This window comes from Dreissena polymorpha, chromosome 13 (assembly GCF_020536995.1).
Source record: "Dreissena polymorpha isolate Duluth1 chromosome 13, UMN_Dpol_1.0, whole genome shotgun sequence".
In the NCBI taxonomy this organism is placed as follows: Eukaryota; Metazoa; Mollusca; class Bivalvia; order Myida; family Dreissenidae; genus Dreissena; species Dreissena polymorpha.
Window position 1 is genome coordinate 73,204,807 of NC_068367.1, and position 24,127 is coordinate 73,228,933.

At 33.9% G+C, this 24,127-nt stretch overlaps 1 protein-coding gene across 2 annotated transcripts in view; it reads left to right on the forward strand.

Moving 5' to 3' along the window:
- The first annotated feature begins 530 nt into the window (after window positions 1-530).
- LOC127856341 (NEDD8-activating enzyme E1 regulatory subunit-like) overlaps window positions 531-24,127 on the forward strand; it is a 34,952-nt gene continuing 11,355 nt past the window's right edge. The window contains exons 1-15 of one of the 2 annotated variants that reach the window (XM_052392480.1): window positions 531-659; window positions 9,125-9,228; window positions 10,681-10,741; window positions 11,365-11,395; window positions 11,669-11,740; window positions 12,077-12,156; window positions 12,957-13,066; window positions 13,773-13,882; window positions 16,778-16,840; window positions 17,215-17,278; window positions 17,633-17,724; window positions 18,445-18,504; window positions 18,775-18,835; window positions 21,408-21,556; window positions 23,692-23,739. In XM_052392480.1, the coding sequence (XP_052248440.1) occupies window positions 604-659; window positions 9,125-9,228; window positions 10,681-10,741; window positions 11,365-11,395; window positions 11,669-11,740; window positions 12,077-12,156; window positions 12,957-13,066; window positions 13,773-13,882; window positions 16,778-16,840; window positions 17,215-17,278; window positions 17,633-17,724; window positions 18,445-18,504; window positions 18,775-18,835; window positions 21,408-21,556; window positions 23,692-23,739 (1,161 nt within the window). In that variant the 5' untranslated portion in view covers window positions 531-603. The remainder of the gene's footprint in view (window positions 660-9,124; window positions 9,229-10,680; window positions 10,742-11,364; window positions 11,396-11,668; window positions 11,741-12,076; window positions 12,157-12,956; window positions 13,067-13,772; window positions 13,883-16,777; window positions 16,841-17,214; window positions 17,279-17,632; window positions 17,725-18,444; window positions 18,505-18,774; window positions 18,836-21,407; window positions 21,557-23,691; window positions 23,740-24,127) is intronic. The other variant, XM_052392481.1, reaches the window with a different exon arrangement.

Below are 24,127 nucleotides of genomic sequence, written 5' to 3' on the forward strand. Positions count from 1 at the left end.
AAAATCTATATACATAGTCGACGTTCTTTTTTTACAACAGGGAGCTAAGTCTTGTCAGTATTTTGTCAAAACATTGCCGAATTAAAAGCAGTTTTTGTTGTTATGTCCAAAAATGCACATTTAACTATAGAATGACATATATCACATTCGTGTTTTTGTGTTTGTTCACTTCCAAAAGGTGTATGTATTCATTAAGAGGGCCGATACTACAGTCGGATAGACATTCTATCAACTGAGTTCTGGCTTGGCAGCTAGGTTATCTAAGGAAGTAACTATCCGCAGACTTCTCCACATAATACAGAATGAAAATGCTATATTAATTAACAATACTTACCGGGCGAAAGAAACAAATCCTGATACTCAAGCTTTAAATAATTATGAATGTAAAAGCATACAAAGACCTATAGATAACTATAGGTCTTTGAGGCATATCACCACCGTAATCACATGCGAAATGGACTCCTTAGCCAGTCTGACGCGCGGTAACACTCTGGATCAGCAGACGATCACGATTGACCCCCATTTGTTTACGACAAGTTAGTGGACTGTAACCTTACCTTGCTAGACAGAAACTAGAAATAAAACTTGAGGCGAATTCCTGATATGGAAAAGACCAAAGAAGGACTAGACAAAAATAATAAATATGATAGACAGCTTCGGTACGATATTTATACCTACACATTTAAATATTTATTTAATGTATGTGACTGTGAGGATCTGATTATGCTGTGCAATGATTTATCCGAAAAGAATAATCCGGATGATCGATGTAGAATTATTTTTTAATATTAATTATCATATTATATGATAATATGTGCTACCTAATTTACGGGCAAAAGCTTATTTGATAACCATGTAATATAATAATTTTGACATTATTGTGACAAATCATTATAATTGTTTCAATACAAATATAATGCATCCAAACAATTAAATCTTTTTTTGCTGGATGAAGCCTTTAACATCTGCCAAGCTTTTAGATCTAATATTTTATAAGTGTGTGCTTATTAAGACTCTAGAATTCAAAGATCGTGCCACGGCTGCGGCGTAATGGATATGATGTTCGCATAGCTGAGGTGTCTGTATTGATCCTTAAAGTGGAAGCATTCTTTGGATCTATCTATTTATATATACTGCCAAGCGCCCTTTAGAGCATTATAGGCAGAGGGATATTATAGAGTCCGTTTCCTGGGAAGAACCAGTACTAGGTGTCTATGGAGGAGATAATGAGAACGCTCCCAGAGTGGGGAGCAAACCCACGAACTCCCGATTGCTAGCCAGACACCTCATCCACTACACCACCGCGATCTTGATCACCCTTTAGAAACCAAATACTTGTCCTACCCAGGGAACAGATTGTTTTATTACGTCTCAATTCAACTAAAGCTGTTGATTCTTATAAAACATATAACCTGATTTAATATAGGTTATCAAAATAATTTAAGGTGTTAAATCAATTTTCATCACATGCCATGTATACCCTGTTCGCTTACTAACAAAATTTCTGAACCTGTTTAATAAAATATGGTATGATATGACAACTCGTGCCTATATTTATTGTCCGGATTGTCAATGTATAAATTAATGCTGTAGAACTGAGGGACAGCATACTTGTTTTAAGATTGAAATATTTCATACATATTTTTATCTCACAGGGTTTTCTATTGCAAACTTGTGTTGCCTACTTTAAATTCTGTTGTCACAAAAAACAAGCAATTTTTAAGCAATTCATAAATCTTCTCTGCAAATACTTAGTTTGTAGCTGTATAATAAAGATTTGAATGCAAACAAAAATGTCATATAATCCATATTTTTTTATTTAAAAATTCTAATAACACATGGAACAAACATAGATGTAACAGCAATCATATGAGCGTATTTATGTGTCAGTTATTGTCTTTCTAGGCTAAGCCGCTAGCAAAAGTATGTAAATAATGTTAATATATTCAGTAGATATAAACAAACTCATAGGGTAATGTATGGGGTTACAAAACACTTCACATTATTTATTTAAACGTAAAAGAATACACTGTAACTCCAATATAACGCGAATGACGGGTTCCAAGCCACGCAACAGCGTTAAAAACGGACAGCGTTATAAGTTTTGAGCTTATTTATTTATATTATTGTCATGCTGTGTTGTCATCCGCAAATACATGCATATAAATCGAATCGAACGATAACAGTATATATACCGCTTTTCTAATGTGCACATTTGTCCGATAATCCAATATAATTACAACATCACTTACGAAAAAATAATGTTAAACATTTATTACAAGAAATATGTTTACGAATTTCGTAAACAAATTCCTATGTCTACGCCATTTTTCAGAAAAATAGTACAGTGCATTATGGGACACAGTTTTCATTGGACGAGCGAATTTAAATTTAGATTGAATGCAATACTATACATGTACAAAGTAATGTTTTATTGCGTCATACGCAGCATGTAAAAAACGTGCTTTCCGTGGACTTTCTGATAACGGCCAAAAATGTAAGTGAATCTCTGTTAACAATTACACTGCGTTAGCATGTAAATAAATCGTCAGGATTTTTTAATTTACTTTTTGTATACGTACTGAAACATTAAACATACACAAAGATCTTTTTATGTATCAAGCTTGTATAGCATATAATAAACGATAACACACTTACACAGCCAAAGTTTATACAATGAAATACAATACACGATAAATATAAAACATAAACAGGTAATTGTTTTAAATAACTTTAATTTGATAATTATTACGCTTGCACTTACCTTATTGAAATTAGCGCACCAAACCGCTCTGTTAGGGAATACATGTAATAAACACGGACTCGCAAGTGTTCACACCTTTATTGACATTACACAATTAACAGATTAACACCAATGTCTGTCGAGTGTCGTTTAACCTCTTATCGATTAAAATCAGTTAAACGGACGGATAAAGCAATCAAGCTGTGATCGCCAGCTTCTTTGAATTTTCTGAAATTACAAGTAGTTGCATAACATAGATTTGAATCAGAAATGGTTAGTTGGAGAAAAAACGGGATCCAAGCACCCCCCGCGTTATATTGGACACAGCGTTATAACGGACCGCACTATATTGGAGTTACAGTGTAGTGACACAATGCTAAATACTAAATCACTGTCATCAACTTACAAGAATTGTTAGGTACATCACGGACTCTTGATGAGACAGATATGAAACTGGACCGCATCGGCAAATAGCTTGTCTATACTTTGTAACGTAACAAGTAGCTATCGATTAGCATACATCGCAGTGCCGAGGTTATACATTTTTTTATGTACCCACTCACGTCTTTTTTTAATAATACTTTCATTTCTTGGCCGATTTTGACAAATTATATATCATTAGAAAGCCTACGTTACGTAGTTTTCAGATATAATCATATATAAATATATATTATGTTTGCAAATATCACACCATTTTAGAGTCTAGATTTATGGTTGACATGTTCGTACTTTATACCGATTTGTAGCGTTTATATTTGGAGTTCAGTTTTAAAAAGTACATCTTGCTTAGCAGAATAGAATTCTGTATACGATAGAAAAATGGTTTTAAAAATGAAATTAAGTAAGGAATGACTTTGTACGAAAGTATCGCGCGGTCCTAACGCAGAGAACTGATGTTACGGTCTTGGGGATTATACTTTTGGTTTAGATACAGGCAATTTAATTTCCTTTGTCATGATTATTATATTTTTTATGGAATATATTGAAATATTTTGTTCACGAAACATATCAATAAAGCTAATTATTAATGAAGCTTAATAAATTAACGATTTCAGCTCTTGTTTATAACACAGACAGGGTGTTAATATTATTACGAGACAGCGTATATAGCGGACTCTCTTGATATTTTTTGGCCAGGATTTTCAAGAATCTTTAGATCATTTTAATTAATTGATAAATTAAGGTAAATAACCTTTCATATAATTATACATTATAACCTCTTTGAAAATAAACAACAAACGATGAATGTTTTGACATCCATTTTATTTGAAGTATGCAAAGCCGAAAAATATCAAGAGGGTCCGCTATATACGCTGTCTCGTAATAGGATTAACACCCTGTCTGTGTTATAAACAAGAGCTGGTTGGGAGCGTGCCATTAATGGGTATTACAAGCAAGCACTCACACCCCTGATGAGGCTTAATCAAGGTGTCAAAGCTTCAAGCAAACTGTTCTGGCACGGGCAGCCTAGTCGTCGATTAACATTGTTATTTTTCTAAGTAAAATGAGTTTTACACTTGTTAAAAGTATTGATAGTAAAAAAACTTAAATGTCAGAAGATTGGATGTAAATATCAAAGGCCAAAGGGGACTTTTAACGTAATTATTTGGACTAACGCTATCGGCTACATATATTCGACGAATAGGCTTCCAGTGCCAGAAAAGTGAGCCAATCGAGAGGCTTTCCGTGCCATAACAAAAGCGAAAGTAGGCGTTTTTAAGTAAAATTGACGAAAATTACTATATAGCGTACATTGAACTTAAAGTTTTGATCATAAAGATGATATCAATGACATTATCAGGCTTTCTACTGGTCCCTAACAATTCCTACTTTTTCCTACTTTTCCCTACTTTTTTTCCTAACCCTACTTTTCCCTACTTTTTTCAAAAATAGCCCTATTATCCCTTCTTTTTCATTTTGCAAGTAAAATAAACAAAATGTAAAATGAAGGCTTACATGATTCTTTCTAAGATATTTTGCAGAATTTCCATCCATTATGAATCTTTTGTAAATGAGTACAGTTCAGATGTGTTTGGGGGATCACCTTGTGATGTCCATCCTTGAAAAGACCATGGCTCCTTGGCTAGTCAGTACAGATATACTGGTCTTTAGGTAAGATAATATCTTTTTACACTGTGAAAATACATGTATGTTCTATTTAATCGTAACATATGTGTTTCTTGAAACAGAGGTGACAGATTTGCACCCTTCATCTAGACTTAACACTGCTAAGTTTCTTTTTTTCCCAATGATTCTACTAACTGAGGGAACCCACAAATGCCATGCTGTGTTGTAAATCTTCTGGGTTAAATTCGTAATTGCAGATGCTGCTTTCCTTTCTAACAAAATACATTTAAGTTTATATGTTAAGCTTGCTTTTCCTAACTGTCATATTAATCATAAATAATTTTGTATGACCCCACAAAAATGGAGGGGGTGATTGACCATTGTTTGTCTGTCCGTCCATCTGGCTGTCCATAGCCAAAAGTTTGTGTTGCGCAGTACTCAAAAGTATAACTGATAGAGCCATCTTTCTACGAATAGTTGTCAGCATGTATACCTGAGTATTTTGATGCAAGTGTATCAGATATCTACTGAGTTATGGCCCCTGATTTAGCAAACGATAGGAATTTTTGTGACAGAGCCAAATTGTGGGGGCATCTGTGTCCTATGGACACACATCTAATTTAAAATTGATAAATTGATTAGAATTTGATTAACACTGTGGCATTTGTAGTTTTATATAAGACACTGCATTGACCTATTGCTTTTACCAGCCTTGATTTGCTTTGTGTCAATACTATGTTGCAGCAGTGACATACTAACAACTTAGATCCATGCAATGTCCATTTTAATACTATAACTAATCAGTTTCACTAACATAAAAAATACTCGTAACCACTCTTGATCATTCAATTTGTATATGCATTTGCGTTAAATTGATGTTTGTGTTTACTTAATTCTTTAACACATTCAGCGTCAATATTGGCCATATTTTGGTTTTGAACAAAAAGAAATCGTTATAATACTGGATTATCGGGTAATGGATAGAATTAGAACATGGGAAGATCTATCAATATAATATGTTTTTACATTGTACAGTATACTAAAAATGTGAAAATCTTAAAATTTTCTCTTCTTTTAAGACCTCATTTTAACTTTTTGTGCTCTGAGAATAGCAGTATTTTGTCCCTCAAAATGTCTAGAATTCGTTTTCTGTCGGGGGGGGTTTGCCCCCTGGCCCCCCTACCAGGGCCTTGCCCCACAAGGGGGCTTAGGCGGCCCCCTTGATCCCCGGCCAAATCGGTTATAACTATTCCAAATAATCCTTTGTTTGCAATCATAATGACAACCCTGTATGCTTTGAAACTAATTTTACTTAACCCTTTACTCCATGGTTGTATACTCATTTTAACACCTTTGCAAATGGAATAGACCTTAGTCTCTGTTTGCTTATACAAATATAATAAAAATATAATTCATCACTATTGCCTGTGGTGAGAAAATTCTTTGTTTTAGTACTAGTGCAAGAATACGTATATATTCATAGTGGGTGAAGTTTGATACATATTCATGGAGGAAAGGGTTAATACTAAGGGCTTTTGTACTTTGCTTTATAAGATTAACAGTGTATGTTTTGAATGTCATGTTCATTATTGTATTTTATTGTGTAAATTGATGTTAAATGAGAAATACAAATTTCAGGTGCCTGTATTTCAAGGATGGGCAGAACAAGGCATTCTCACAGCATCAGATGGACTAGGATATGTATCAATTTAACAGTAATGCCAGCTGAAAAATGGTAATAATTTTCTTATTTAGCCCTACTTTTTAACAGTAAAAATCCCTACTTTGCCCTACTTTTTGCTCAAATCTTGCCCTACTTTTGCCCTAGTTTTTTGTGGAGAGGCAGTAGAAAGCCTGCATTATATATTTGACATATTATGGAAAAGCTATGTTAAAAAGTCATCAAAGTGGCATGTATGCACGATTGTTCCACCACCCTCGTCATCATTCCATCTTCGATAGAGTTTGTGATTAGTGTTTTGACCTGCGGAATACTGTGAACCTGTAGCTGGATATATGCTTCAACTTATGTATTGCTCTATTTATGCAAAAATGTGTTTACGGGTTTTAATTTTAGATTTTCTTGTCTATTTTGTGAATTACGATCATTCATTTTTCATGTTTATAACAGAGAGGCAGCCAGTGTTTTTTTATGGCAATTTCGGGGCCGATATTCGGCCCCATTCCCCTAAAAAAAGAGTATATATTTTTCCCCTATTTTGTAGAAAAAATCCTCACCAGAAGGTTAAATTTTTTTAATTTTTTTTTTTGTTTTGTTTTAGAAAGAACATCTAATGATAAATATATCTCAAATTTATTTCATAAACAACTAACAAAGTTTTTAACAATAATTAATATGATTTTGAAATATTATAAAGAGTAATATTTCATTAGTTTTCCCCAAATTAGTGGACTTTTCACATGAATTGCATGTTTTTTCCAAATGGCCAGGAAAAGGCCTGATGTATCTATATTGTGTCAATATTTGTTGATAAAAACATTCCAATTTGGTCCATTTTATTGATAAAAAATGCTCAAATGCTGAAAGATTTTTCCCGGTACGAAAATCTAACAGTATTTAATTTAGCGGTTTAAGGCCTAATCTTCATATATTGATATGTAACCTAACAGCAATTCAGAACAAACATACAGCTAGAATACAGACTTCAATGTTTTTTCATATCAATTTTAGCGAAGCTGTTTTCGGAGAAAACCCGAGCTATTGTCATAGCCAGCTTGTCCGCCGTAGGCGTCGTGCTAAAACCTTAACATTACCTCTAAAATCAAAGTGCTTCCACCTACAACTTTGAAACTTCATATTTAGATGCACCTTGATGAGTTCTACACGCCACACCCATTTTTGGGTCACTAGGTCAAAGGTCAAGGTCACTGTGACCTCTAATATAAAACTTTAACAAAAACCTTAACATTGCCTCTAAAATCAAAGTGCTTCCACCTACAACTTTGAAACTTCATATGTAGATTCACCTTGATGAGTTCTACACGCCACACCCATTTTGGGTCACTAGGTCAAACGTCAAGGTCACTATCCTCTAAAAAAAATCAAAAAAATCTGACAAGCTTTCGCAGCCGAGTGTGGCACCCGTTGTGTGGTGCTCTTGTTTTAAACAAGCGTTAACTGACTTATGAGAATAATAATAAAAATAAGATCTCGAATATAAAAAAATAAATTCAAATAAATTAGCATTCATACTATACATTTTAGGCGGGTTATATTTACCAGGTTTGTGTTTGGAAAAAGTTATCGCAATTTATGGTTAAGGATTTTGGGACTATGGCTTATTCCCTTATAAGGCCGGGAAACAGAAAACAGGAAGCAAATCAAATTAGAGCAAAACAGTGTATTTTGGCGATGAAAAACCTATGATGCAAGAAGATAAAGAACAATTCGCTACAAATAATGACTTTCTGAGCGTAATTTCTCCCAAGTTATGCATATCTGTGACATAGCAACAAAGTGTCTATATGTAGCTCGAGTGGTCTGTGAATGCATCGCCAAAATATATGACGCCGGCAAAAAAAATTGAGTCTGATAGGGTATGGCTATATGTATATCAGTCTATCAGAAAAGTGATACAAATAGCGGTCAACGCTGCCGCTGTGCGCATTAGACTATATAAATCAGGATTGACCTCTTGATGGCAACACTACATGTAGTTATTAATTTTTAAGCTAAGAAAGATTTCTTAGTAGTGGGTGAGACCAACGTTTTATCCAGGAGTTAATTGTTGTTGATTCTAACACACTATCGATGTAGCTGTGGTCTATAGTACATTGTATACAAATATTAAATCAAAATTAATTTTACCCATAGAGCCAGCAATTTTATTCCATCTTTATAAAGTACCGGAAAACGGTAATTTCCTAATTGATGTCCATAAAATTACCAATTGAAGGTTTAAAAAAATCATTTTTAAAGAAATAAAATGCAACATTTTGTTAGTTTCCCTATGCAACTCTATGGCTTGAACCTACATGTCAGTAAAGATAATATTGACAACTTGACAACACTTAGTAATGAATTTTATTTGGAAGCAAAAAATCAAATACACCAATTTCCCAATGTGAAAACCTTATGTAGCGAATTTTCACATTTTCAGGGTTTTTCGTGCACATTTTTCCCAATTGGGCTGGTACAGGTACTTTTCCCAATATGGCAAAAAAAATTGCTAAGTGCTAAAACATTGAGTTACAAGTCATCGACTCAGCTGTATTATTCCTATATCTTAATAAAATACAAAACAAGAAACTTAGTTATATTGATCACCATGTTCACATTAATATTCCTGCCAGGCTGTGGGGAGACCATGGACAGACTGCACTGGAGACTTCTCGTGTGTGTTTAATCAATGCCACTGCCACTGGGACCGAAATCCTTAAGAACCTCATATTGCCTGGTAATAATGGTTGTATATATATGTCTTCTCTTTAGTATAATATCGGTGACTTGAAACCAGTCTCTTTAGCAAATAATCCCTTACTCCTTAGTGATGCTATTTCCATAGTAATGACAAAAAATCGTTTTTAGCTCTACTGGTTAAAGGCCTGAAGAGCTTATGTCATGGCGTGGTTTCCGTTGTCCGTGCGTGCATGCGTGCGTTAGACTTTTTCTTGTTTACGCGATTAAGTCCACAGTTTCATCCGATTCTTTTAAAACTTGTTCAGTGTCTTTATATTAATGAGGACTCGAACTCTATTGAAAATGGGTTTCATCAGAGTAAAAAGTCTAGAATTATCTCCCCTTGAATTTGAGAAAATTGTCAAATAAGGCTTGTTTACGCAATAAAGTCCACAGTTTTCATCTAATCATTTCCCAACTTACACAGTGTCTTTATCTGAATGATGAGTCAAACCCTATTGAAAATGAGCAATATCGGAGTTATAAGTCCAGAATTATCTCCCTTTGAATTTGAGAAAAAAATGAAAATCTTTAACATTTTGCCATAACTTTTGCAATATTGAAGATAGCAACTTCATATTTGGCATGCATGTGTATCTCATGGAGCTGCACATTTGAGTGGTGAAAGGTCAAGGTCATCCTTCAAGGACAAAAAAAATCAAAAAAATCAAAGCGGCGCAGAAGGGAACATAGTGTTTCCGACAAACACATGTCTTGTTTGTTTACATATAAAGTTCTATCCTTTTGAAACTTCAACGGATGTTTTATATCATCAAGGGCCAGACCCCATTGAGAGTGAAAAAAATTTGTCCAATTTATTGTTGAAAAGGAGCCATTTGAAGTTTAAATTTTACGTTTCTTCTTGTTTATGCGATAAATTTCCCATTTTGGGTCTGTTTATTTAAAACTTACTCAGATTGTTCATACTATCAAGGGCTTGAGTCCTATTGATTTCAGCCAGTAGAGCGACTCAGGCCCTCATGGGCCTCTTGTTTATACAACTTATTGGTAAAAAAATGTGTATTGTTTTCATTCTGGTCTTTTTGGTAAAAATTTGGCATGAATTTTGGCCCCATGTCCAATATCAAAAAGTATATCTTTCCCAATTGACTGCCAAAAAAGGTGCAATTGAAGGTTTAAAAAAACAACATCAAGTTCTTCTCCTAAATCAGCTTCTGAGTTAAACCTTAGTAAACATATCATTGAAAACACTTTAATTCTCAATTTTGTAGCTTTTGTTTTTACAAAAGCAACAGTATTTTTATATTTCAGAAAAAACATATTGCAATTTTTCAAAATCCAAAGGCCCCGGCCCCATTCACAAAATGGTAAAAAAACACTGAAGTATATTATGTAAATGTTCAATCAGTAAACACTTAACATTAATATGAACCATTAAGTTACATGCCCTTCTTATACATCATTACATGTGTATCTGTGGTTATTTCAGGTATTGGATCATTCACTGTGGTTGATAGCTGCAAGATTCAGGGTGAAGACGTAGGAAACAAGTAAGTTTCTTTTCTCACAATTAATTTTTTTTTATGCCCCCAGATCGAATGATCAGGGTTATATTGTTTTTGGCCTGTCTATTTGTCTGTCATTGTATGTGTGTGTCTGTCTGTTATTGTTTGTGTGTGTCCGTCTGTCATTGTATGTGTGTGTCTGTCCCAAAACTTTAACTTTGGCCATAACTTTTGCAATATTGAAGATAGGAACTTGATATTTGGCATGCATGTGTATCTCATGGAGCTGCACATTTTGAGTGGTGAACGGTCAAGGTCATTCCTCAAGGTCAAGGTCAAAGGTAAAATATTGAATATAGCAACTTGATATTTGGCATGCATGTGTATCTCATGGGGCTGCACATTTTGAGTGGAAAAAAGGTCAAGGTCATCCTTCAAGGTCAAAGGTCAAATATATGGGTGGGGGCATTGTGTTTCACAAACACAGCTCTTGTTCTTGTACATAATTGTAAAGTGAATTTCTTGATATTTGACTGAATGCTAATAGGCTTCACGTATCATTTTTGTTTAAATCATATTTTAAATGTTTAAGTGCATGCTTATTGTCATTATCTGTAATTTAACTGTTTGTTATTAAATATTTGAGAAAATAACTTGGTCTTTTTCAGTTTTTTTCTATCAAAGGATGCTATTGGTCAGGTAGGAATTGTTTTAACACACATTAAATAGTTATCAGATGATAAAATAGTTGATAAAAATGCTTCACACTCGTTTGAAAATACTAGTTTACTGACTCTACAACTGTGACATTTGCGCCGTTATGTCATGTAAAGTGTCTTATTATTTTGCAGGTATACATTGTATTTGTTTGTATGTAAAATAATATTAATTTCCATGCACATGTTGAAATGTTACAGTAGTTATTAATGGGTATGTGTTTTAACAAAAATCTGCTTTGCTTACATTTTTTAGTCACGAGCAAAAGTTGCCACAGAATTGTTGTCTGAACTGAACAATGATGTCACAGGGGACTTTGTGGAAGAGGTAACCATAATATTTGTAACATTGGCTTTTTCAGTTATAAGTATATTTTGTTTACATTTTTACATGATTTATCCATTTATTTTTTAGTTCATTTGGATTTTTATTTACAAGTCAACACTTTATTGTGACTAGTTTATTATGTTGGCATAATAAAACAAACATTATCTAAATATTTGGAATAATATGTGTTATTTTTAAATGCTTTTTACAACCAATATGAAAAAAAATTAACATACTTGTGAGATAATTTTAGAACCTTTTTAAGACAAATTTTTAGGATTGTTGCAATGGCATTATTGTGTCTGTTACTCTACTAATTTCAAATTTGTTTTTAAGTCTGCAGAAAGTCTGTTAGAGAGTAATGATGGATTCTTTCAACAGTTTACTGTTGTCATAGCAACCAATCTCTGTGAAAGGTAGGTACATTTTCAGTATTTATTTAACTAAGGTTTGCAAGGTATAATTGTACAATTTTTTATCTCACATATGTTCTTTTGATTTTTATCTTATTATGAAGCTTTTCTAAATGTCCTAAGAAAACAGCAACTTTACAGCAGCAGAAATTTACAAAATAGTTACCGTAATTACGCTAAGATTTTGGACACTTAAAATAGACATATAATAATTTTTGTTTGTTTGTTTACTATTATATTGAAATGAAACCAATTGATACATGTTCAATAACTTTATTGTGTTGAACTCTCCTTTCTCTAATTTAAAAAAAACAACACTTCACTTATTTGCAATCTCTTTATCTGAAAGGGTATATAAACACGTTTAAAAAACCCAACCATTCTGCTTCCTGACTATGATTTTTCATTTCTTTTCAAATGCTGTTGGGTAAACCAATAATTTTTTATGGGTATACATGTACAAGGTAATCTAATCCAATGACGCAATTATAATGGTCCATGGCCCTCATGGCATTCATTTGCCAGGTTATATGACCTAAATCAGTGTGTAAAACTCCATGATCAACGGGTCCCAAATAAGCAAAAACAGGGCATAAATCTGGTAAAATAGGGCTGTAAAATTTACTGTCCGAATAATTGGAGACATTGTTGATTAATTTTGGACGAAAACCTGTATGTCCGAATAAACGCAAAATAAATATTTTAGCTAAAAAAAATGGGTTGTCTGAAAACTTAGAGTTATTACTGTATTGTTTGTTATGAACAACTACATTTTTTTAAATAAATGAAACTCTACATTTCAGAACACTTTTAAAGCTGGGAAAATGTTTATGGGCGAACAATATACCACTGCTTGTGTGCCGTTGCTATGGTTTCATTGGATATATACGACTTGTGATCCGAGAACATGCAGGTATAGTATCTAGAAACCCATCTTAAAAAATATTGTCAATTGTGATGCAATTTTGTACATTTCATCTATTTGATAATTTGATGATGCCTATCAAATTATCATATTTTATTTGGATATGAGGTGTATGGATTGAGAATGTTTTAATAATATTTCAATTTGAAGCTTCATACATTGATTTTGAAGCTAAATTCTAGAGCATCTACTTGACCGGTTTTTGGGTGATGGGCTGCTGTTTCAATTCAACTAATAATCATTCAAGAATGTCAAATGTTTTTGTTTGATTGATGATGGGAAAATTCTATACAAATAACATACATGCTACATGGTATAGGCTTTTTTGCAAGTCCTTGGAAAGTTTGTATAAAAATTTTAATTGGGCAAAATTAGATATTCAGATGACTGTTTTCACAATCCATTATTAATCTTCAAGATTGTGATTGCATGGTTAAGTTTGTCCTTTATGGTGTATGATTGCAGTCAATATTTTCATAGCTCTCTGATTGAAACATCTAAATGTATAAATTACAAAATATTAAAAAAAACTTTGTCATTGAACCTTTTAAATAACTTGGAATTTTAAACATGTAATTGAAAATGGAACTTTAATGTTGAAGAAAGGAATTCAAATGTACATACTTTTCTAAATTGTTGATGCCAACAAATATTTCCAAAATGACTTGTCAGTTTGTTAAACTCTCTATTGCAGTTATCGAGTCACATCCAGACAGTGCACATGAGGACCTTCGTCTTGACCGGCCCTTTCCATCCCTTGTCAAGTACTTAGATTCCATTGACCTGTCCTGTATGAATAAAAAGGTATGATTAAAAGGGCTTCCCCGGTATCCAAAAATTATTTTACCGTATTTGACTCTCGCTTTTGAAAAATTCAATACTTATTTTTAGTTATTTTATGGGTATTTATGAAGAAAAAATTGTAACCAAATAAAATTTTCTTCATTGACATTGGTCAGCTTGTAGCCATTGGCTAATTTGGCGAATGGCAGGGTTAGCCCTCAATAGTTCCATCCTTTACAAGAGTATTTAAAATCTGGTGGGGTTATTGTTTAACGCAGCACACAAGCGTGAATGTGATGTACAATGAAGGCAAACAATCTGGACCAAACTGGATTTGTGAATGTCAGATTATACAGGAAATTAAAGTGGTTGAAAAAAGGGTGAAATACTTGCTAGGGCCTGTTTTTATCGCAGTTAGCAAATGCTCAGATTAAAAAATGTCATTTAGTGATAAAAAAGCTCGTCTGATTTTTGGGAGCCATAACCAATTCCCGATACATTGGACATTGCGATATATTGGACGGCGATATGTTGGAGATACAGTGTATTAATAAATAGCTTGTTCAACAGTGCCTGTTAATTTGCTTTCACTTAAACTCAAGACACAAATCTTCTATGCATAATTATACACCCTTGAGCCCCTGGTTCCATCATGGCCCTTTTGACCGTACAGGGATATCATTAGATTTTGAAAACCAGTTAACTACTGAAACACAGAGTTATTTTGTTGTGCATACTAGTTAAATTCTCTGTGAACGTTTCTCAGTATACATTTTAATGAAATACTTTGAGATTGGAAACAATTTGAGTTATGTTAAATATCTTTTTTTATATTTCTTTATGGAAACATTTGCATCAGGATAATGCAAGACAGTTAGCTGGAGTCAAATGTTAGAAAATTGCAAAATGATTGATTAAAAAAACCAAACAAGATTCTAATTCAATTGAAATACATGTCATACATGATTTCTGTGAATGCAAAGTTTTTTATTTATTGGTACCCAGCATTATTCTGTAGCACAGGACCATTGATATTATGCAGCATTAATGTATTCTAAATTACAGGACCGTTGATGGTACCCAGCATTATTCTTTATTACAGGCCCATTGTTGGTACCCAGCAATATTCTGTATAACAGGAGCATTGATGGTACCCAGCATTATTCTGTAAAACAGTACCGTTGATGCTACGCAGCATAAATTTATTCTGAATTGCAGGACCATTTTTGGTACCCAGCATTATTCTGCATTACAGGACCATTGTTGGTACCCAGCATTATTCTGTATTGTAGGACCATTAATGGTTACCAGCATTATTCTGTTTTACAGGGCCATTGGTGGTAGGCAGCATTATTCTCAATAACAGGACCATTGATGGTACCCAGCATCATTCTTTATTACAGGACCATTGATGGTACCCAGCATTATTCAGTATTACATGACTATTGATGGTACCTAGCGTTATTCTGTATTACAGGACCAATGGTGGTACCCAGCTTTATTAGCTCTACAGGCCAAAGGCCTGAAGAGCTTATGTCATGGTGTGGTTTTCGTCGTCTGTCTGTGCTTGCGTTAGACTTTTTCTTGTTTAGGCGATAAAGTCCACAGTTTTCATCAGATTCTTTTCAAACTTGTTCAGTGTCTTTATATTAATGAGGACTCGAACCCTATTGAAAATGGGTTACATCAGAGTAACAAGTCAAGAATTATCTCCCCTTGAATTTGAGAAAATTCTGAAATAAGGCTTGTTTAAGCAATAAAGTCCACAGTTTTCATCCGATTCTTTTCTAACTTGTTCAGTGTCTTTATATTAATGAGGACTCTAAATCTATTGAAAATAGGTTACATCAGAGTTAAAAGTCCAGAATGATCTCCCCATGATTTTGAGAAAATTGTGAAATAAGGCTTGTTTACACAATTAAGTCCACAGTTTTCATCCAATCATTTCCCAACTTGCACAGTGTCTTTATCTGAATGATGAGTCAAACCCTATTGAAAATGAGCAATATCGGAATTATAAGTCCATAATTATCTCTCCTTGAATTTGAGAAAAAAATGAAAATCTTTAACATTTTTTCCATTACTTTTGCAATATTGAAGATAACAACTTCATATTTGGCATGCATGTGTATCTCATGGAGCTGCACATTTTGAGTGGTGAAAGGTCAAGGTCATCCTTAAAGGTCAAAGGTAAAAAAATAAAAATCAAAGCGGCGCAGAAGGGGACATAGTGTTTCCGACAAACACATTTCTTGTTTGTTTACATATAAAGTTCTATCCTTTTGAAACTTCAACGGATGTTTTATATCATCAAGGGCCAGGACCCCATTGAGAGTGAAGAAAATTTGTCCAACTTATTGTTGAAAAGGAGCCATTTGAAGCTTAAATTTTACATTTCTTCTTGTTTATGCGATAAATTTCCCATTTTGGGTCTGTTTATTTAAAACTTACTCAGATTGTTCATACTATCAAGGGCTTGAGCCCTTTTGATTTCAGCCAGTAGAGTGATTCAGGCCCTCATGGGCCTCTTGTTCTGTATTGTTGGACCATTAATGGTAACCAGCATTATTCTGTTTTACAGGGCCATTGATGGAACCCAGCATTATTCTGTATTTTAGGACCATTACTGGTACCCATCATTATTCTGTTATACAGGACCATCGATGTTACGCAACATTTATTTATTCTGAATTACAGGACCATTGATGGTACCCAGCATTATTCTTTATTTTTAGTATCATTGATGGTACCCAGAATTCTGTATTACAAGCCATTGTTGGTACCCAGCATTATTCTGTATTGTAGGACCATTGATGTTACCCAGCATTATTCAGTATTACAAGACCATTGAAAGTACCCAGCATTATTCTGTATTACTGGACCATTTATGGTGCCCTGCATTATTCTGTCTTACAGGACCATTGCCACACCCCTTGGCTTGTTGTGCTGTACAAATATCTTCAAGAGTATAAAGCAAAGGTAGGTTCAGCTGTAAATTTTTTACTAGAAAAACATTTTCATGCTCTCAATGTATGGGTGATGCTTTCAATATACCTCGATGAGTGTCAATCAAAGGTGGACAGCTTTTTTTCGAATGATTAGTCACATAACTATTGTTTGAAAGGCAGTCCACTGGTTTGTACTATGGCCACAATGCCAAACCTGATTATGTGAAATGATGCTATTAACAACATCCTTTAACATTAGTTTATGATTTCAATTGATGCATCCATTAGAAATACCACACTTGGTAGACTTGGCTATGTCCGTTTTTATCACTTATTTATTTTTATTCTGTTGTAAATCGTTTGTAAAGGAATGTAGTGCTTTAAGTTTTGTCAATATTTTTTCAGCATCAGGGTCAAATACCTAAAGTGTACAAGGAGAAAAATGAACTGAAAGAATTGATAAAAGCAGGTAAGTGTATAAACTTGTTTTTGTTTACATTTGAGCTAATTAAAGTTCTGTCTTTAAATTTCTAAAGTTTTGTTAGTACTGTGTATTTCTGAATGGAACTCTGACTAGATTTAATGTATGTGAAAGTTCCACTTAAGGTGTCTTCTTAGCTGGTTAATGTACCAATGTCTGTGAAATGTTTTGATTTTTGGTGCTCTATATTTGCTGTTATACGGTTCCATCCTTTTGTGTCTTTTACTATGATATTGAGCCTTTTTTGATTATGGATCTATACTGTTCAAAGATCTTACTTATTTGATAGTAACTTTATTTTGAATGGATAGTTTTATATTTTGTTATATTGTAAATCTGCAGGTATACAGAGAAATGATGATGGCATAATGGAAGAAGAGGAGAATTTTGATGAAGCTGTTAAAGCTGTTAACACTGCCCTTATACCCACCAAGGTGAGTAACTCTGTTGATACACTTCAATATAGATGTGTCCTCTTAAAAACTTGCCATAGACCAACAGTAAATATCAGTATCTCCAAAATTTCAGATTTTTTTTTATCTGAAGTTACAAAAAATGCTGAGCTATTTTCCTTTCCAATTGCAGTTTTAAGCAGATTATTGCAGATGATGCTTTATTTTTTAAAAGCGTTAAATGGGTCAGCTTTGTTTTGAACTTTGTACCCACAGATTGAAGTGTTTTGCCAAAATCTATTGAATTCTGGAGTAAGTTTATTGGATTGGGATTTCCTAGTGTGAGAAAGGGAGATGATACAACTTTAAGATCTGGTACAACACGTCTTAATGTTTCCATCCTTTTATGGACTCTCAAAGAAAACCTAACAATAACAATGATATCAACATTTATGACAGGCGTTTGTAACCTGCCAAAATGACAGCAAAGCATGGTGCAAATATATCATATAACAGTTATGGTTTTTGCATCAAGCATTTTCATGTCCAAGACTTTTCCTAGACTTGTTTTACCACTGTTCATAGAAAAAAATTGCTTGACAAGTGTGTACATAAACAAAACCATTGGTAAATATTATTGTTCAGGGCTTATCCTCTGTAACAAAAATTAATATTCTCAAGTGCTTTTGTTGACATTCTGTTGTTGTGCCCAGTGAAAACATACGTCATCTTCTTACATCCGCTGTGTGTTCTTGGTCACAGGTGCCAGCTAACATTGAACAGCTGTTTGAAGACCCAGACTGTGAAAACCTTAATGCAGAGGTCTGTATATACACCCATTTTTCATTTTGGATTATCTGAAAAAGATAGCATATTTTGTGTTTCGTTTTGTGATTTAAAGTATATATTAGTAACACAATTGTTTACAAAAAACACAGGATTTATTGATATATGAAAACATGTATATAAAGTAAAAAATGGTGGGCATGTTAAATCATTCAAAACCAATGTTTCATTTTTTCTTTATTATGTTATGTGTTAACAGTTATGATATTGTAATGTATAGATTTATGTTTTCTGTTTTTATTTCAGAGTTCCAACTTTTGGATTCTTGTCAGATCTTTAAAAGAATTTGTAGCTAACGAAGGGAAAGGTAAACATAAGTTGTCTATTTTTTTTAATGAAAATATTGTAATCTGTTGTTTAAAATGTTCATGTTACTCTTGCTGAGCTTATTGAAAGAACATTCCAGGTTTATATCATGCCACCGCATTGGTATCTGCCTTATATAACGTTGCTTGAAAAAAATAATTAACCCGGATCGAATGATCGGGGGTATATTGTTTTTGGCCTGTCAGTCTGTCATTCTATCCCAAAACTTTAACCTTGAATTTAAGTTTTGCAATAACTTTTGTAATATTGAAGATAGCAACTTGATATTTGGCATGCATGTGTATCTCATTAAGCTGCACATTTTAAGTGGTGAAAGGTCAAGGTCATCCTTCAAGGTCAAAAGTCAAAAAATACAATCCAAGGGAAGTAATAAGCTTTAAAAGGGAGATAATTTCTAAACCTGCCAAATGATATATTGAAATTTTATTTCAAAGCGGCGCAATAGTGGGCATTGTGTTTCTGACAAATACATCTTTTGTTTATATCATGGTCAACAGGAAGTTCTTATATCAGTCATGTGTGGAGGATGGTCATATTACTCGGAATCAACTATAAGGTAATCATTTTTAGAAAAATTGAATCAGATTCAACAAAACAAACAATTTGATACCAAGATGTCATATATTTTAAACACAAAATGCAAACATCAAACGACATAAGTCATATGCTTTCCCGCTAAAACTGCAGCTTTTTAGCGATTTTTTCCATTATTTTTTCAAAATCAGGGACGTAGAAGTATGAAAAACAGAAAACAGGTTACTGCCTGAACTTTTTGTAATATGTCAGGCTCGGCACAATTAAATAACGGCTTGGCAAGCCTCACGGTTATATTATTCTAAGCCTTGCCTGATATATTACAAAAAGATCAAGCAGTAACCTGTTATTCTCTATGTGTGCCCCCACAGTGTGGGAGGCGTTCAGCATTGCACTTTGCCATCTGTCCGTACATATGTGTGTCCAGAAGTCCTCTGTAATGTACGGTAACACTTGATAGATCTTTATATTTTGATGATCTTTAAAAAAGGAATTTTTGCTGGGAACATTTAATTGGCAGATTTATGGCCCTTTTTTAGTTTTTTCCAGTATATAATATATGGTCGCCTGAAGTTTATGTTATCAACTTCTCTTTTTCTGATAATTTGATCTTACTCATACTTTTATCGTTGATTGACTTAAATGTGTAGATGAGTGTCTACAAAGGAATTGTTGTTGCCATGATTTTTAGGCAGAACATTTTGTGTTCCATTTCCTTAAATACTGGGTGGATCCCGCTTAGACATTCACTGTTGAATGACCTTAAAGTGTTGATGATAATGAAGACAATAATTTTAGCTGAGCATTATGGTATGGTTTTTGGTAGCATTATGGCCCTTTGTCTGTTTTTCCACTATAGAATATTTTGTCAAAAAATTGTGTTACTTTAATTCCTCTTCAACTACAGGTTGCATCTTGATTAAACTTCCACAGTTGAATAATCTTAATATGCTTATGATGGTGAAGAAAGGAATTTTGTTGAGGGATGGCCCTTTCTTTCCACTGTTTGTATATAAATTTTTGTCTGTGTCCAAACTTGTTGAAGGGACTACATTTGCGCCATGACATTTCTAGTTAATGCTCATTGGTTCCAATTCATTGCACAAGATGGCTGCAAGTGGAGAGCAACAGGTCCTCTTTTCATGTTCAACACAATATACATGTCCATTCAGTTGTTTGTTACCCTGTCATGGAGGGGGTATACTGGAGTCATTCTGGCACGTTTTTTCTCTCATTCAGACTGTCCATATATTTTTAACAAGTTTGTGGAGCCAACTACTTCCACTTTTCTCAAGTGATAAAATTAAAACTGCAAACATGTCATTACCACAAAGTATAGATTTGCAAAACATTTTTTTATGATTAATTATCCACACTTCCTGTGTAATCAGCCCTCAAACAAAGCTGATGAAGGGATTTATTGGTGTTATTCATGTTTATGACAATCTATAGTTTACATGGCTTTGTGTTTGGATTCAATAGCCAGCACATTGGGAAAATTACAAAACAAAATCTTGCAATTGGAAAAATCGAATTACTTAAACTTGTGTTTAACTGATTGAACTTAATATTATCAAGGATATTTTGAAAAAAATACAACACATTGAATAATTGACAACTTTGAATCACATTTTCATCATGCTGATAATTGTATTTAGGATTTTGTTGCCTTAGTTTTAGTATTGTTTCAATCATATTGTAAAAAAGGAACAAAACGCCTAGGCCCAGTTGCTCAAAACTCTCAACATTCAGTTAAGGTAACAGTCTGTTTACATCAAAGGAATTTTATTTTTAAAGATTTTCAAATTATGCCTTTCCCATCTACAGGTGCCTTGATTTATGCCTTTACCATCTACAGGTGCCTTTATTAATGCATTTTCCTTTTTCAGATGCCCTTATTAATATCAAATTTCTCTCACCTGCAGATGCCCAGAATTATGACTTTCCAATCTGCTGATGCCCTGTAAAATTACTTTCTCATCTGCTGGTGCCTTGATTAATGCCTTTCCCACTTGCAGGTGCTCTACCAGTGCGAGGCACCATTCCAGACATGACAGCAGACTCGGAGCGCTACATTCAGCTACAGAGGATATACCACAACCAAGCAGACACGGATGTTGCGGCCGTGTCACGGAGGTACCACGATCTCGTTCAGAGTTTAGGACTAGTAAGTTTTGCAATGTTTTGTTGTGATGAAGTATTTAGGCATGCTATGGGAACACTGGGCTTAATGCATGTGCATAGTGTCATCCTAGATTAGCCTGTGCAGTCCGAGACAACACTTTCGGTCTAGACTGGATTTTAAATTTTAAAGAGACTTCCTTTAAACAAAAAATAACATAGAAGCAGAGAGTGTCTTGCCTGATTAGCCTGTTGCGACTGCACAGGCATATCTTGGACGCCACTTTACGTTCATGCATTGAGTCCTGTTTACACAGAGTAAGGCTCATTTCTATTAGTTGCTCAAGAATATTGAAACTTTTATCTGTAGTATGTGCTCTTTAATTGAAGCCAATTTTCTGTATTATTTGGAATTGAAATATACAGTGAAATCTTTTTGACAATTTTGTTGTAGATATATTTGACAAACAATGTTTGTATGCTGTTAGATTGTTGATGAAGGCTTAATATGATATGGATTTGGTAAAACTAGGATGGTCTTGTTATCTCTCTATGATGTCTGATGGTTTTTGGTCTGAGAGTAGGCGTTGGTAGGTAAACTTATTTGTTCAGCTGTTATGTAGCCCTTTCAACCATGTTTCTACTGCAGGCTGAACGATTTTGCATTAAATAAACTGAACACAACTCGCACAAATGAGCAACATAATTAAGTAAATTTCTTTCCATAATCTTTGACAGGGACTGATAAATAGTTTGGTAGAAATATTTTCCTCTTCAAAAATGGAAGATTTCAGTGTTTATGGAAAAAAGTTTATACTCTCTTCTGAAAAAAAATACATGAAAGAGCGAACTGCGTATTAACATAATGAGGTGAGTGAAAATGTTTATGAGAAATTCATGTACAATTATTTGCTCTCTTAAGCACAATGTGCTCATTGTGAGCTTTTTTGATCACCTTTTTTCATTGTAAGTCATCACCATATATCTGGTGAACACTCAAGAGGCAGCATGTATGGCCAAAGATCATGAAACTTGGTCATAACATTTATCCCACTAAAATCTGGACTGAGTTTGAAACTTGATCATGTTGGTGCTCAAACTTGGTCACAAGGTCAGATGAAAGGGAAAGCTTGTAGACACTTGAGTCCACATTTATTGCCCAATTTTCTTGAAACGTGTTTAGAACATTCATTTTAATGATAGCTCTGAAAAATTTCGAAACTATGTCATGTGGGGTCAAAAACTATTTTCCCTTTATTAAATTAAGTATAAAAGCCTAAAAACTTGAAATAACATGAGTATATTCAATCTTCATGAAACTTGCTTTCATGAACATTATTTGTGCTCATGGTGAGCTTTTGTAATCCCCTTTTGTCTGTGGTGTGTTGTGCAACTTGCAGCAGCATCATTTGCCTAACTAACACTCTAGAGGCCAGATTTATTGTCTGATATTCATAATACTTGGTCAGAAGATTTGTCCGAATGATATCTTTAACCAGTTAAAAATGATTCTGTTTCGTTGAAAAAACATGGCTGCCAGCGGGCAGGGCATTTTTCCTTATACGGCTAAAGTTAAACCTTGTTAACACTCTAGAGGCCACATTTGTTGTCCGATCATTCCGAAACATAGTAAGAAGAAATGTCCAAATGATATCTTATCATTCTAAAAGTTACATTTATAGTTCACTCTTCATGAAACTTTGTCAGAGCACTTGTTCTTATGATATTTTGGGGCTGCAATAAGAAGGTCAGTTCCTTTGTGTTTCAAGTGTGCGTGCGACATTGCGCCTTTCACGCCCTTTTGTTTTATAAATGTCTTTGCTGGGGGAGATATAGGTGTTGTCCATTTAAAAAGATTGCTTGCCTCTTGGCTATAACCTTAAAAAAACTATTGAAATCACATTTTTGACCTACTCAGTGGGAAATCTTACTCAGAACATTAAACAAAGTGCTGTTATGAGATCTGGGCTGGATTTAGAAGTGATGATGGTATGTACAAACATAGTGGCCTGGGATTGGGGCAGTTTTCATTTTAAGCCTAGTGTGAAAGTTTGTATTAGTTACTGCTGAGAACAGTTTAGTTTTTCTTTTGGCCTCTAAATGACAACTGTGCTCAATTTTCTCTTTGGCCTCATTTCTGTTGTCAGACTGGTTGCCAAAGTGTTGCTCCCTGTGTTGTAGGATGAACCAGTCGGCATTCCAACCAGTCACTGGAGATGTAAAAATAGAGTCTGTATAACAGTTCATTAACTTCAGACTGTCTGATCACAATTCTGGCTTCGTTAGAATGCTTTAAATGAGTTCACATTGTTAACTGGTTGTTATTTGCTATAAACGGAAAATATTGTTCATGAAGAAGCAAAATTTGTGCCGTTTGTTGCTTGAATGTTTTGACTTTGTTCATGAATCAGAACATGTTGCAGAATGAAATTTGTTGTTTTATATATTGTCTGATATTGGTTTGAGAAAACAAAAAGAAACAAGAAACATCTGTTTGTCCAGAGTTGTGTTCAGATAGTGTACGTTTATATACCTGTATAAGCATTCAAATCAATCTCATTAAACTATAACCCTAATTTTGTTTGGATTAGAGCCAAAAAACTATAACCCTAATTTT